Here is a 15061-nt window from a genome sequence, read left to right as displayed (position 1 = left end):
AACCAGAAAGTGCTGGAATGAGGCCAGAGCTGAGGCAGTGCTCACCATTTCTCACTCATGGGCTAATCTCCCAAGCATTTATTAAATGCCTACTACGTGCAAGGCGAGGTGGTGGATATAAAGGTAAACATGGCCAGGTGGGCCCCACCCTCTCGGCTCCTGGTGGAGAAGAGGTCACAATAGGCTAGTCCCAGAACTGGTGTGGGTGAGCTAACTGGGCCAAGGCAAAGCCAAATGGTCGGAAGAGTGTATCAGTGAAAGAAAACTGTGAAATAATGCGACAGGACACTGGGAATCAACGGCTCGAGACTGACCTGGAGTGTAGCAACTGGGAATAGAGTGGCTCTTCTGGAACAAAGGAGTTGAGCAAACCAGGATTCTGAGAGGCAGAAAGGCAAACACCAGGCTTTCTGAAAATGGTTGCCATGACCACAAACCAAAACCAGACAGTTTTACATTTCGTTTCTGGCCCCACCTGTACCCACTGGTATTAGCATCAGTATTTTCTTGGAATAGGGACAATGTTTACAACGTTAACATTAGTTTACAACGTTATTTAATTCGACACAAATACAACTTCCTTAGTTTACTACCAGAACAAATATATATTAAATGAACTCAGCTAAATTTCTCAAAAGGTATACAACATATATAGATAATAGCTTCTAATTGTGAGACTTAGGGCAAATTACTGAATTTCTCTTTGTGTTTTTGATTCCAAATCTGTTATGACGAAGACTGTACACAGAGTAGTGCTATATATATGTTAGCATTATTATTATTATTATTATTATTGAATCACTGTGCTAAGCTCAAAGTCAGACGAATACTCAGCCTGTCCCTGCTCTTAGTCCTTTATCTGTCCTATCCCTAGAGATACTTTTGGGTGAATATCTACTTATTACATAAGCTTTTAAGAAGCTTTTTTTTGTCCTTGAGACGGTGTCCACAAATTTTATCTGGTATTTTACAAGTTGCTGAGGCATAGGAAATTCCTCTCTTTATACAATATTTTCAGACCACCAAGTCAGGAGAGGTGACAGCTGTAGTAAACCTTATGAGCTCTTTGGTCTGCAGCCACTTCTTAATGGAAAGGGCTATTTCTGATCTTCTGTTCAGGGCCGTTACAAATGTCAAAGGCAGACCTTTCCCATCCTCCCAGGCTCCCTTTCCCACTCTGCTGTCTTCAGTCCCACCTTCCTATCCTGTCCCTTGCCTCCATGGAGATGAGTGGATGCTGATGGGGTGTGACTGGAGAGCACTGACCTAAAATGCCTTCCTGTGTCCCTGTGAGCTGAGCCTTTTATCATCTTATTTGTACTCTGAGGTCTGAGCTCAGGGGCTTCCCGATCCAAGTTCGTGGCTATAAATATGCGTCCTGGTTAGGACTGTCATCAACAGTCTCTAGATAAACCACCCCTCCTGGGAGGAGTGCATTAACCTGTTATCTTTGCAAGCTCTTTAGGACTGAGACAGGATATTTTAAGGAGAGGCACAAACTTAAAGCCTGCAGAAAAACCTGTTATGTTTCATGGGGTGTACTTTGTGTCTTAAAATTTTGTTCTTGTTTCGGTGACTTTTCAATATTTTAAAACCAGGATATTTTATAACTTTTCTTGACAAACAAAAACAGGAAAACAGAAGCCCTAGCAACATTGTTCTGCATCCCCACAAGATCACAGGGGCATCAGGGGTCTCCAGCCAGCTTATCCACCTGCCCATGGACCTCTGAGCTTGGAAAAATCGGGCGAGCAGGCCTGAACACTTGGGACTCATTTGTCTGTTCTATAACATTCCAACTCAAATATTCCTTTTAACCCTACAAATACAAACACAAATGCACAATATGAAAAAATATGATACAAAGTAACATGGTTTTTATCTTAAAAGAATTTAGGTATTTATTGAGAAAACAAAATATGCATGTTAAACTTCATATAAGTATACAATATTGTTATAGTAAAAGCATTTTATATTCACTTCCCTCATCTCTTAGAGATAACTTTGCTTCTGTTGAGCTTAGTACTTACCAGCCCATGGCTAGCTGTCTCCAACTAGACCCAGCTCCTTGAAGTCAGAGGTTGTCATCTCACTGTGTCCTCATCACCATGTGCTAAAGTTGCTCAAGAACATTAGATGGGGGTATCTGAGATCTGTTATTTTGTGGGGATGCAGAACAATGTTGTTAGGACTTCTATTTTTATGTCTGTTTCTCAAGAGAAGTTATAAAATACACTGGTTGACAAGTCACTGAAAAAAACAAAAGCTTTAAAATACTGAATAGACCCTGGCCTTGGCCAGGTAGCTCAGCTGGTTAGAGCGCTGTCCTCATATGCCAAGGTTGTGAGTTCAATCCCCGGTCAGGGCAAATATAAGAATCAACCAATGAGTGCATAAATAAGTGGAACATCGCTCCCTCTCTAATTAATTAATTAAAAAGAAAATACTGAATAGACCCAAAATATACAACTGTCGCTCATGAGTATATGGCAAATAAAAAATTCTTAAATAGTAGTGACCATTTATTACTTACTCTGTGTCAGCCATTATGTAAATTTATTTAATTCTCACTCAAGGATATTTTTTCCATTGATTTTTTAGAGAGAGTGGAAGGGAGGGAGACAGAAACACCCATGTAAGAGAGACACATGGATTGGTTGCCTCCCACACATTCCCCGCCTGGGGATCAGCTGGAGGACCAACCTGCAACCAGGAATGGAACCCGCGACCCTTCAGTCCCTCGGCGGTCACTCTAACCACTGAGCGAAACTGGCCAGGGCAATATATTACACAGGTAACACTTGTGGTTAAAAATTCAAACAACAGCCTGGCGGCATGTGGCTCAGTGGTTGAGCATAAACGTAGGATCCAGGAGATAGGGTTCGAGTCCCGCTCAGGGTACATGCTGGGGTTTCGGGCTCGAGGCAGCAGATCAATGACTCTCACCATTGATGTTTCTATCTCTCCCTTCCTTTCTGCGAAATCAAAGATTTAAAAAAAAAAAATTCAAACAAAATAAACATATAGTCTAAAAAGTGAAAACCTGTTTTTTCCTCCCCAACCCTGTACCCCATCCCAGGTGTCACTGCATATTCCGAGTCTGGGGTGCATTATTCCGGATATGAATGGATACAGACATATTTCCAAGCCTATCATATATGTCAGATTAGCCCCATTTTACAGATGAGGAAACTGCAGTACAGAAAGGTTGAAGTGCTCATCCAAGACCGCAAGTACTGAAGCGGAGGTTCACACCCAGATCGCGACTCCTAAATCAGCGCCTTCCTCCCGCTACGCCCCATTTTACAGGTGAAGAAACCGAGGCTCATAGAGGTCCCTGGGCCGTCAGAACCGCATGGTGCACGGCCCAACTGGGGACCCGCAAGGGCTAGCACGAGAGGCTGCGTGGAGGAGAGGGCCTTGCCCCACGCGTGTCTGGGGGCGCGCGGGGCCATCCCGCCCGGGTGCACGGCCCCCATGTGGGGCCCAAGCTGCGCGGGGTCCGGCGCCGCTCTGGGCGCCCCTCTCGCAGCGCCCCCTCGGAGCCGGTCGGGAGGCGCGGGTCCTGCAGCCCCGAGTCCCGTCCTGCCCAGCGCAAGGGCCCAAGGACAGCGCCCGGGCGACCGCTGCCTCCCAACCGGCCGGGACCGCCCGCGCCTCGCCCCCGGAGCCGTCAGCGGGCTCCCGGGAGTGGGTGGCCCTGGAGAACAGGGTGGGGGGTGGGCCGCCCCACGTGGGGGCCGCCGAGGGGCGCGGACTGGGCGCGTGGCGGGCGTGGCGGGGGCGTGGCCGGGGCGGAGCCGCGGCCGGAGGCGGCAGTGGCCGGAGCCGGGCTCAGGGGCCGCCGTGGCCGCCGCGGAGCCAGGCTGCCTCGAGAGAGCTCCCGGGCGCAGAGGGTTAACGGGCCTCCCGGGCCGCGCAGAGCAGGTACCGACCCTCCCTGGGATCCCCGGCCCCGGCGCCCTCTCTCCCGGGTCCCGTTAGGCCACCCGCCCCGCGCCGCCCCCGCTCCCCGCGACCCGAGTTCGCGCCCCAGCCACGACCCTGGCCCCAGCTCTTCTAGCCTCTGAAGATCCTCCAGTCCCTGAGGTCAGATTCCGGGGGAGGGGGCTCTGATCCCGTGGAACTCTGTCCCGGTCGCCCGGGAGAAGAACCAGCCAGAATTCCTACTAAGTCACATAGTAAAGTTGGAAAACATACCCAGGACCTCCTCGCACGCGCCAGCACCTCCTGCCCTCCCCTTGTGCCCCCCCCAGTCGCTCCGAGAGTTGGGGGACAGGGGCGCTGAGAGGGATGCAAGCGGCGCCCCTGATCCAGCCCAGCCTGCTGACTAGAAGGAAGGACACCTGTTGGGTGGTCCTCCAGGACCCAGGAATGGAGGGCACAGTGAGGACCAAGGAGCTCTACCCAGGACAGGGACTCTCCTTGCCAGCCCTGAAACATGTTGTCCAGCCCTCTTCCCCCGCAGCACCACCCGTTTCCCAGAGGTGGGTCCCTCTGGGGGTGAAAGGATTAGCCCTGCCCAGGTCTCTCGCCTCTTTGATCTTCACTGGCCAGTGTGGAGGTGTGGCCAGGAGGAGCCCAGGTTTGTCCAGACCAGTGTCCAGCCTGGCACCAAAGTACCACTTCTGACCTCTCCTTCCCTCACCCTGGTCAGTGAGACCCACCAAATGAGGGACATGAAAATGGGTAAAAAGCACAAATGTGTGTCCTGTTTCTGCAGTGGAGGGGCCATCGGCCCCCTGCCCAGCTGCGCAGGGGGTTGGGGTGGGACTTTTCCAGAGAGGGAGCCAGGCCTGGCCAGGGCCCCAGGAGCTCACGTCACCCCCACCCTCCACCCCTCACTTCTCCAGGGAACTGCCAAAGCCAAACCCAGCTCATGACAGGATTATGTGTGCTGGGTAGACCCATGGAAAGAGACGGCAAGATTCAGGCCTGGGGTAGCAGAGAGAAGCAGAGTCAGAGAGGGAGTGGAAAGGGGACCCCACAGCAGAGAAGGCACAGACGGTGACCATCACCCTCATCTCTCCTTCCCTTCAACCTCAAGTAACTGAGTCAGGCAGAGAGTGGAAGGTTTGGGTGGAACTTTGGCCCTTCTCTGCAACCACTACGGCCCGCCCCCTCCATCAGGGTGGAGTCACTGACCTCAGTGGTCAGCAATGCCAGGGGAAGGAGCAGCCATCAGCAACCCCTTCCCCAGCCCCAAGCAGCTGGGTTGACCCTGCAGGTCAGGCTCAACCATTGTGGTCCTGCCCTCAAATTCCCAAGTCCTGGGGTCTCAGAGAGAGAGTGGGGCTGAGTGTTGCTATCCCCAAGCACATTCCTGCCCTTCCCTCTGTCATTTTCTGGCCCCTGAGCTGGCCCACCTCGGCACTGGCTCCTTGGACTCCTTTCCCGGGTGCCTTTCAGATCCAACAGAAACATTTTTTTTTTCCTGGAAAGCATAACTAAGAGTGGGATGAAGCGTGGGGGTGGGAAGGGCTGGTATTGAGCAGGAAGGGACTGGAGGGCAATGGGGGAGCCATAGGAGAGTCAGGCTTTGAGTCAGGGGAGGGTTCCAAGCTCCACTTTCCTGACTGACCAAAGCTAGACTTTGGGGCGGACTTCTGCGCTCTTCAGAATGGCAGGCCTGTGATTGGGGAGTGACGGCAGCTATAGCTGCATCTCTCCTTCCCAGGTTCCTCCAGTCCATCACAGTCATGCCTGGAATAAGACCTCACTGAACCAATGCTGGACACTGACCCCTAAAGGGAGGTTAAGTCGAAGTGGAAAAATCACCTGCTTCTCTAGTGATTAAGCCATCAGCCCACTTAGTTTATCCCACTTAGTTTGAGGCAGGCAGACATGTGCCTGAGTGTTCCAGAAGGAGCTTAGCTAAGAAGGGAAGAAAAGACTGGGAGGCAGATAGGAAACAGAAGGCCCAAGGGGCTTCTTGTCAGCTCCCCAAGGGGGCGTCTGGCATGTCCTCACCCGAGCCTCTCTCCTCCTCACAGGACCTCCAGGAGGGCAGGAGTAGGAGCCAGATGAAGACCATTTTAAGAAAGATGGATGTGCCAGAGCTGGTTTAGAAACAGCTCCTAGCTGGGCTAGGGAGGAGCTAAGAAGTTCCTGCGGGGCTGAGGGGAGGAGGCTGAGTCTGAGCCCTCCACCCTCTAGCCTCAGCAGCTGGACAAGGGCAGCATGCCTTCTCCCACTCACCCTTAGGGTCAGAAAGGGATGGGCCAGCCTTCCTCCACCCCTCCATCCTCATTTCGAGATGGCCTTCTGAGGAGTCATCACGCCCAACCCCAAGCTTTCTGGGGTAACCACCAGGCTTCTGTCCCTGCAGAGCGCTCCCCCTCCGCGTCCAGATGCCTGAGTAGTGTGTTTACTTCTGGTCCCCTCCTTCCTTGCCCCTTCAAGGAGGAGCGATGGAGAAGTGGGCGGGCAGGTAAGAGGTGGGCCGCCAGGGTGGAGGAATGGCACTGTCCCTGGAAGGGAGGGAAAGATGGTTACTGGGAGGGGCGGGGAGGGGGAAGTGATGAGTAACTTCTGCTTTCTGAGAAATAGGCATCAGGATGTGGGGAGCTTGCTGGGGGTGAGTGAGGGGCAGTGTTGCAAGACCAACTCTGGCCCCTGTCCAACACCCCCACTCTGTCTTCGGTTTGTAGGCCCCCGTTCGGTCTGATGCTGCTTCTGTCCCTCCCTCAGCTCTGCCTGGATCAGGAGGTGAGCCAGGGAGGGACCAGAAGCTGCGATCCTTTCATCTCCCCTGACCTCCCACCCACTTCTCCAGGTCATGCCTCCATTTCCCGCAGCCTCGGATGAGCCGTGGCCCCTTTCTCACACGTGGCCACCCCTGCCTCCCCTTCTCCCCAACTCCCTAACTCCTTGAATGTGACTTTGGGCTGGTAACAGCCTCCCTGAGCCTTGAGCATTGGACTAGAGCCTCTCTGTACTGTTCCCTCTAAAATCATTCTACTTTTGTTCGACCTTTTTGTCTATATAGGTGTTGTCTGGACACGCTCTTCAAACACCCTCTGAGGAAGGCCAGGGCCCTGAGGGCATCTGGGGTCCTTGGGACCAGTGGGCCTCTTGCTCCCAGCCATGTGGTGTGGGGGTGCAACGCAGGAGCCGTACATGTCAGCTCCCTACAGCTCAACTCCACCAGGGCCCACCCCTCCCATCCAGGCCCCCAAGACATCCAGAAACCTTGCTCCCCCGAAGTCAGGGCCCCAGACCCCAAAATCCCCGAGAAACTCTCCCCCTGTACAGGCCACAGCCTCGGGGAAGAGGTGGCCCACTTCGAGGTCCTGCTTCCCAGTTAGGGAGAGAGGAAGCCCAGGAGATTCAAGGAGCCAAGAGGTGAGGGGTGGGGCTTTGAGGGAAGGGGTGGGCTTTAGGCAAGGGGTGGGGCTTGGGGTAGAGGAAAGGGGAGGAAAGACTAGGGGCTTAAGGGGGTGGGGCGCTTAGCTCTGGTGCCAGGAAATAGAGGGATGAAGGAAGGCAGGGTAAGAGACAGCCAGAGCCGTGACCCAATGTCTGCAACACCTTCTCAGGTCCCGGGTTCGAGACCCCATCAAGCCAGGAATGTTTGGTTATGGGAGAGTGCCCTTTGCTTTGCCACTCCATCGGAACCGCAGGCACCCCCAGAGACCACCCAGATCTCAGCTCTCCCAGACCTCAGAACTTCTTCCATCCCTGACTCCAGGAGCAGAGCCATCCTCTGCAAACCACACCCCTCAAACTCAGTTTCCGCCTATGCAACTACCTGCTCGCACCCCGTCCCCCCCTGCAGAACCCCCAGGCCCTGAGGCTGCTCTGACTGAGGTGCCTTCGAGAACCAGGCCCCATCCTAGAGCCCAAGCCTCTGGCACAGAGCCCCCCTTGCCCACCCCCTCCCCAGGAGAAAGTGGCTCCTTCCACGTGTCCTCCCAGCCAAGAATGCCAAGTTCCCAGGGTTGGACCAGTCCCCGGGTAGCAGAGAGACGCCCTAAACCTTTCCTTTCTGTCCCTCGGGGCCACGGCCAACAGAGCCGGGAGCACTGGAGACCTGGGGGGAATCTCCACAGGTCCCTCACAGAGTCTGCCCCTCACTACCCAGATGGCTGGTTGCCTCTGCTAAGGGCTGGCCCCCACTCCAGCTCCCAGTGGAGCCTCTTTGCTCCCAGTAGCCCTGTCCCAAGATGTTCTGGGGAGAGTGAGCAGCTGAGAGCCTGCATCCAAGCGGTGAGTTCTTCCTTGGACCCACACCCCCCCTCCATTACTGCTTCCCTGACCCTGTGTCTGGGTCCTCAGCCTGTCAGATCTGGACCTGAGGGAGAGGGGCCCTCCATTTGACCTCCTCAGGGTAACAGCCTTGGAGCCCCTCCATAGACTTGACTTCCTCCCTACTCCCCAAACCCAGCCCTGACCCATACCCCCATTTTCCTCCCCAGCTTTGACTCCTCTGTATCCCCCCACCTCAGCCCTGCCCCCCTGAGCAGCCAGACCCCCGAGCCGTGCAGTGTGCAGCCTTTGACTCCCAGGAGTTCATGGGCCAGCTGTACCAGTGGGAACCCTTCACAGAAGGTGAGGTTTCTCACCCACCCCCTGGATGGGGGGGGGGGATCTTAAGACTGGGGAGTGATGGAGCAGGAGACACCCAGCCTGTCTGTTTCTCCTCTGCAGGCCCTTGCATTTCTATTGTGTCATATTTTCTTTCTTATTCTCAAGGGCTGGGGTGAAGGAACAACACAGGCCTGGAAAGGGGAGAGGGTTTCAAAGGAGGTCAGATGGTAGTGGGTGGTCAGTAGAGGGGTCAGGCTGGGAGAGGATGTGTCCAGAGGCGCCCTTTGTCTGGTTTCCTCTGGGGAGAAGTCCATCCCAGGAGGTGAAGTAGACATGGCATGAGAGGGACACAGTGGGAGAGATCCTGTCCAGTAGTAACAGCAGGGTGGGCATGTACCACGGATCCTGGGTGGGGTTATATCACTAGCTCCCAAGTCACCATCCGCTCCATTTTAGGCCTGTGCCACTTGATACCAAGATAACCCCTCATGAGCTCTGAACTCCCATAATCAGAGGTTTCAAGTATTTCTCCTCTTGCACAACCCTGGTCTCAGTGACCTAAACTGACCTGACCCAATTTCTAAGTGACCCTCAAATGAACCTTTCAGAGCACAGAATTGTCATGTTCCTTCATCCACAGTGACCTAGGCAACCTCCAGATGTTCAGTAGCTGACATAAGCCAAGACTTTGTCAGGGCCTGGGGCCTTTCCCAGTACCCTTCCACCTGGGACTCTGGCTAACCACCTCCTACCCTGTCTCTTAGTTCAGGGCTCCCAGCGCTGTGAACTGAACTGTCGTCCCCGTGGCTTCCGCTTCTATGTCCGACACACTGAAAAGGTCCAGGATGGGACCCTGTGTCAGCCCGGAGCCCTGGACATCTGTGTGGCCGGACGCTGTTTGGTGAGGGAGGATGGGGCACACACACACACATACACACACACACACACACACACACACACAGTCTCCTCATTTATCATCACAACAAAACACCAGCCTGAGATGGAAAAGAGGACAGTCCTCACCTGCCAAGCCGGGCTCCCCTCAGGCACACCCAGGCTTCCCTGAGGCTGGCTGGGGACTGTGGGGCTGACAGAGAAACACATTCTCACTTGTGGTGCAAAGATCAAGATGCTCGGAGGGCTGAATGGTCCCAAGAGGACCAGGCTGAGGCATAAGGTGTCTGGCTTCGAGTGGCCCCTGCCCCACTCCGCTCCCCTGCAGAGCCCTGGCTGTGATGGGATCCTCGGCTCCGGCAGGCGTCCAGATGGCTGTGGAGTCTGTGGGGGTGATGATTCTACCTGTCACCTCGTCTCGGGGAACCTCACTGACCGCGGGGGCCCTCTGGGCTATCAGAAGATCCTGTGGATTCCTGCTGGAGCCTCACAGCTCCAGATTGCCCAGTTCCGGCCTAGCTCCAACTACCTGGGTGAGTTCTCTGGTCTCCCCCAGTTTGGGGCTCCCTGGGCTCTATTCCTGCTCTCTTGGTTGTGGCCTCCACACCCCCATGCAGCATAGCAGACAAGCCCCAAGGGGAGGAAGAAGGAAGCCAAGAGATCATGGGGTATCTGGGGCGCTGAGTGGTTCAGGAAGTGGTGGGACCGGAGGACAGTGACTCACCTCATGTGTCCTGATCTCCCCCCACCCAGCACTTCGAGGCCCTGGGGGTCGGTCCATCATCAATGGAAACTGGGCTGTGGACCCCCCTGGGTCCTACACAGCCGGTGGGACTGTCTTCCAGTACAACCGTCCTCCTCGAGAGGAGGGCACGGGGGAGAGCCTGTCAGCTGAGGGCCCCACGACCCAGCCTGTGGATGTCTATGTGAGCTTGGGGCCTGGGGAAGCAGGGCTGCCAGGGAGGGGGCCTCCTCTGAGAGCAAAGATGGGGGGAAGGCGAGTGGTATGGGGCCTTTTCCACCCCAAACATTCATTATCTTCTCCTTTTCTCCCCAGATGATCTTTCAGGAGGAAAACCCAGGTGTTTTTTATCAGTATGTCATCTCTTCACCTCCTCCAAACCTTGAGAACCTGGCCCCAGAGCCCCGTGTCCCCCAACTCCAGCCTGGTAAGACTCTGATCCCTAGACCTAGGGTGAGAAAGGATGAAAGGGAAGCTCCAAGGTAGTGGCAGCATCTGATTTGCCTACTCGGTGACTCTCCCCGCACAGAGATTTTGAGAATAGAGCCCCCACCTGCTTCAGCACCCCGTCCCACCCGGACCCCTGGCATCCTCCAGCGTCAGGTGCGGATCCCCCAGATGCCCGCCCCACCCCACCCCAGGACACCCCTGGGGTCTCCAACCGGATTCTGGAAACGAGCAGGACACTCTGAGTGCTCAGCATCCTGTGGAAAAGGTGAGATTTCACGCACCAGCCTGTATTACTGGCACCCAACCTGGCACTCCTGATTGCATACCCTAGATGGCGGGTCTGCACCTCTGTCCCAAATCTGGGAACCGACAGACACTAGACTACGAGCCATCCCAGCCCCTGGCTTCTCTCTCATCCCCTCCAGGTGTTTGGCGCCCCATCTTCCTCTGCATCTCTCGGGAGTCAGGAGAGGAACTGGATGAACGTAGCTGTGCTGTGGGCACCAGACCCCCAGTCTCCCTGGAACCCTGCCATGGCCCCCCATGTCCCCCATAGTGAGTATGACCCATAAAGAGGGTTACAGTCCTAGGAATACAACAGCCGCTCCAGGCAAACACATCCTTGCTGCCAAGAGTTCAGAAGGCTTTACCTGGACTTTGCGAGCAACACAAATCTCTTGGCGGCAGAGACAATGTTCGATTAGAAAGGCCGCCATTCCATCCCAGCAGCTTGAGCCCCGCAAGAGAACCCAGACTCCAAATGCTAAATATGCCCACTCCCCTTTGAGGGGTCCCCACCCCCAGTCTGTCTGCCCTCTCACCACACATGGCAGCACCACACATCTTCTCTTTTGCCATCTGTGTCTGTCTCTTCCCCACCCTGCACATAACCACAGCTGGGAGGCCGGTGAGTGGACATCCTGCAGCCGCTCCTGTGGCCCCGGCACCCAGCACCGCCAGCTACGCTGCAGGCAGGAGTTTGGGGGGGGTGGCTCCTCAGTGCCTCCCGAGCGCTGTGGACATCTCCCCCGGCCCAACATCACCCAGCCCTGCCAGCTGCGCCTCTGTGGCCATTGGGAGGTTCGCTCTCCCTGGAGCCAGGTGAGTGGGACCAGATAAGCAGGCCCTCAGAGGGGGAGGACCTAAGGGAGTGGGCCCGAGTGAGCTAGAGCAGTGGTTTTCCAACTTATTTTTAACCAGCAGAAATGTTTTACAAACGAGATCTCATATGGAATCCCAATCTATAAGTCAGATAAGAGGCTGAACCTGGGGTGGGGCCCAGAGTCCCAGGCTCACCCCACAAAGCCATGTAACGGCTGAGCCAGGGATCAAAGGCAGATCCTTGTTCAAAAGCCACAGAGCTGGAGGCTGGTGAGGAAGCCTGGACCCAGCTCCTTGGATCCCCTCATCCCTGCAGTGCTCTGTGCGGTGTGGGCGTGGCCAGAGGAGCCGGCTGGTTCGATGCGTTGGAAACAATGGTGATGAAGTGAGCGAACGGGAGTGTGTGTCAGGCCCCCCTCGGCCCCCCAGCAGAGAGGCCTGTGACATGGGACCCTGTACTATGGCCTGGTTCCACAGCGACTGGAGCACCAAGGTGGGCCCCACACCCAGGACACCCTATTAGAGCCTTTCCAAAACAGTTCAATAAACATTTACTGAGCAAGCACCTAGTAGGTGCTAGACACTGCTGATGCTGGGAACACGGAGATAAGTGAGACAAACTTCCACCATGGTCCAGGGCAAAGGTTCCCTTTATCTGGCTGGTACCCCTGGGGCATTCCCTAACTCCCAGGATCTGGATCCAGGACACATTGATCCTCTCAGCCCCTACCTCTTTCCCCCTTCATCACCAACAGCCCCTCTCACACAGCTCCCTCTGCTCTGCTTCTCCATAGTGCTCAGCCGAGTGTGGGACGGGAATCCAGCGACGTTCTGTGGTCTGCCTTGGGAGTGGGGAGGCCCGTGGGGCAGGCCAGGAGGAAGCAGGAACAGGAGCCAGTGAGCAGAGCTGTGCCGTGGGAAGCCGCCCCCCTGACATGCGTGCCTGCAGCTTGGGGCCCTGTGAGATGACATGGTGCTGGTACACGGGGCCCTGGGCTGAGGTGAGCTGGGTGCCTGGGAGGGGTGCCTGTCACTGGGTTCCCTGTGGGCAACTGGGTGTGATCCTTGCCTTCCCTTCCCCTTGCACACCCGATGCTTCCTCTCCATCAGTGCTCCTCAGATTGTGGCTCTGGCACACAGCGTAGAGATGTCATCTGCGTGTCCAAACTGGGGACTGAGTTCAACGTGACTTCTCCTAGCAACTGTTCCCACCTGCCCAGGCCCCCTGCCCTGCAGCCCTGTCAGGGACAGGACTGCCAGGACCGATGGTTTTCTACACCCTGGAGTCCGGTGAGTGCCATGCTTTGCTCAGTGTGGACTTCCAGTGAAGGGGAGACCCCTCTCATTAAACCCCCCACCTGTGCCCCAGGTCAAGGCCAGCTCCGATTAACATTGTCCCATGTCCTGTACACCTGAAGGACAGGTGGGCTCACTCCTGGTGGGATGTCATAATGCTCCAGGGCAGTCCCTCTCACACACGCCTTTCAGAGGAGGAGGAGGCCTGGGGTTCAGGAGGAGCCTGGAGCACACCAAAGGTTTGATTTGGTAGCCGGGGTCTCCCCAGTGTTCTCGCTCCTGTCAGGGTGGCGTGCAGACAAGGGAGGTTCAGTGCCTGACTGCCAACCAGACCCTCAGCAGCCGATGCCCTCTTCATCTGCGGCCCTCCAAGAAACGACCCTGCAACAGCCAACCCTGCAGCCAGCGCCCTGGTAAATAGGCCCCTCCCTGCACCTCCAAGTAGAATGGAGTTAGCAGAAGTGTGGGTGGAAATGAGAAAGCACCAGTGGGAGAGGGCAACACTCCTCCAGAGGGATGGATCTTGGTGACGACTATCTTGTGCCCACTGGCCTCCTCTGTCCGCAGATGATCAGTGCAAGGACAGCTCTCCACATTGCCCCCTGGTGGTGCAGGCCCGGCTCTGCGTCTATCCCTACTACACAGCCACCTGTTGCCGCTCTTGTGCCCATGTCCTGGAGCGGTCTCCCCCAGAGCCTGCCTGAAATGTGTCCAGGAGACCCTCTCCTCATGGTTTTTCATGCCACCATCAGTCACCCATCAATCAGCTCGCTTTGTACCCACTGGCTCTCCAGCTTGTCCTAGTCTCACCAGGGATGTCCCCCCCAGGGTGGTTGAAGGTGGCAAGATGACTGACAGTGACTATCAAGATGTGTTGGTGCTGTGATGGTGTATGTGCACTTATGTCCCCAAATGTGTATCTGGGCCTGCATAGGTGTGAGGGTGTGTGCACTCATAAGTGTGTATCGCTTCTCACAAGGAAGTTAGACTGAGAAGGAAGGGGGAGGGGATGATGCCTGTTTCCCTGAGACTTTTCTAGGCAGAGAGGAAAGCAAGTTTGCAGCTCCTTAGTAATCTGAGCTGCTTAGTGACTGCCCCCCCCATCAATTCCAACTTTGTGCCCTAAATCTCAGTTCTCATGGTCAGGCCTCACTCTCCTAAACCGCCCTTTTGTCCTCACACCCCTTCTTTTCTTACCTAGTCTCTCTTTCCCTACCTCTCATAATTCATTAGCTAGGGGTGGGGGTCAGCTACTGCCAAGCCTGCCTTACCCCAGGAAGAGAGACTAACTTCCCAGAACAGGGACCAGCTGGGCAGAGAATGGAGCGAGAAAGGTTAGAATAAGGCAGCCTGGCCCCTCCTCCCACTCCCCACCTCCTGAAATGGCCCCATCCCAGAACTAATTTATTTTTTATTAAAGAGGATTATGACAAATGAGAAACAGGTTCTTTATTGTCTTCACGGAAACCCAACGATACCGGCCACCTACGCAAGCAGTGTACAGTCAAAGCGAAGGGCGAGAAGGGGAAACAACACTCAGAGCCCAGGTGGAGAGAATCTGGGTCCAAAATGGCTACTGTGTGAGCCCCAGTCACCTGAGCTCAGCAGCCTGGGTTTGGAGGTAGCTAGCATCTTGGCAGGCCATAGGCCCTGCAGGTTGGTCATTGACCACTAGAGGTCACCACTTCGCCCAGTTTAGGTATGGAGTTGGGAGCTTGGGTCCAGAGCTGAGGGAAAAACTGCCTGGTCTCTGGTGGGTTTCTTGGTAGGCTGGGTCTTTCTAAAAAATCTCTTGGAATCTAATAGCATTTCTTTCCATTTGGGGCTGAGCTGAAATGGCAGCCGGCTTTTCAAGGGTCTTTCTTCCTGTTCTCTTTCTTTGGCCCCGCCTTCCTGCCTCCCCCATCCTTTGCTATTATTCATTTCCTTATTAAGCTGTTGGTTTATTGCTTTTCATAGGGTGGGGGGAGGGAGAAGTGATTTCCGTCCCCCATTCCCTCAGCAGAAATGGCTGGAGGGGGTGGAGCCTAGCCTGGCTCTAGGCAGTAC

The 15061-nt window shown here is 55.2% G+C and overlaps 1 protein-coding gene across 1 annotated transcript; it reads left to right on the top strand.

Moving 5' to 3' along the window:
- The first annotated feature begins 3837 nt into the window (after nt 1–3837).
- On the top strand, nt 3838–14435 carry ADAMTSL4 (ADAMTS like 4). Its single transcript, XM_087828054.1, has 18 exons — nt 3838–3927; nt 6329–6430; nt 6651–6708; nt 6989–7344; nt 7539–8208; nt 8448–8550; nt 9294–9430; nt 9752–9956; nt 10177–10349; nt 10481–10592; nt 10695–10880; nt 11041–11170; nt 11512–11716; nt 12033–12209; nt 12511–12717; nt 12827–13006; nt 13281–13425; nt 13580–14435. The coding sequence occupies exons 2-18, from the start codon at nt 6411–6413 to the stop codon at nt 13714–13716; spliced, it is 3201 nt and encodes a 1066-aa protein (XP_087684180.1). The 5' UTR covers nt 3838–3927; nt 6329–6410; the 3' UTR covers nt 13717–14435.
- Nucleotides 14436–15061: the final 626 nt, after the last annotated feature.

This window comes from Miniopterus natalensis, chromosome 19, assembly GCF_054644295.1.
Source record: "Miniopterus natalensis isolate mMinNat1 chromosome 19, mMinNat1.hap1, whole genome shotgun sequence".
In the NCBI taxonomy this organism is placed as follows: domain Eukaryota; kingdom Metazoa; phylum Chordata; class Mammalia; order Chiroptera; family Miniopteridae; genus Miniopterus; species Miniopterus natalensis.
The sequence above is the reverse complement of the archived record's forward strand: the minus strand, read 5'-3'. Positions and strand labels throughout refer to the sequence as shown.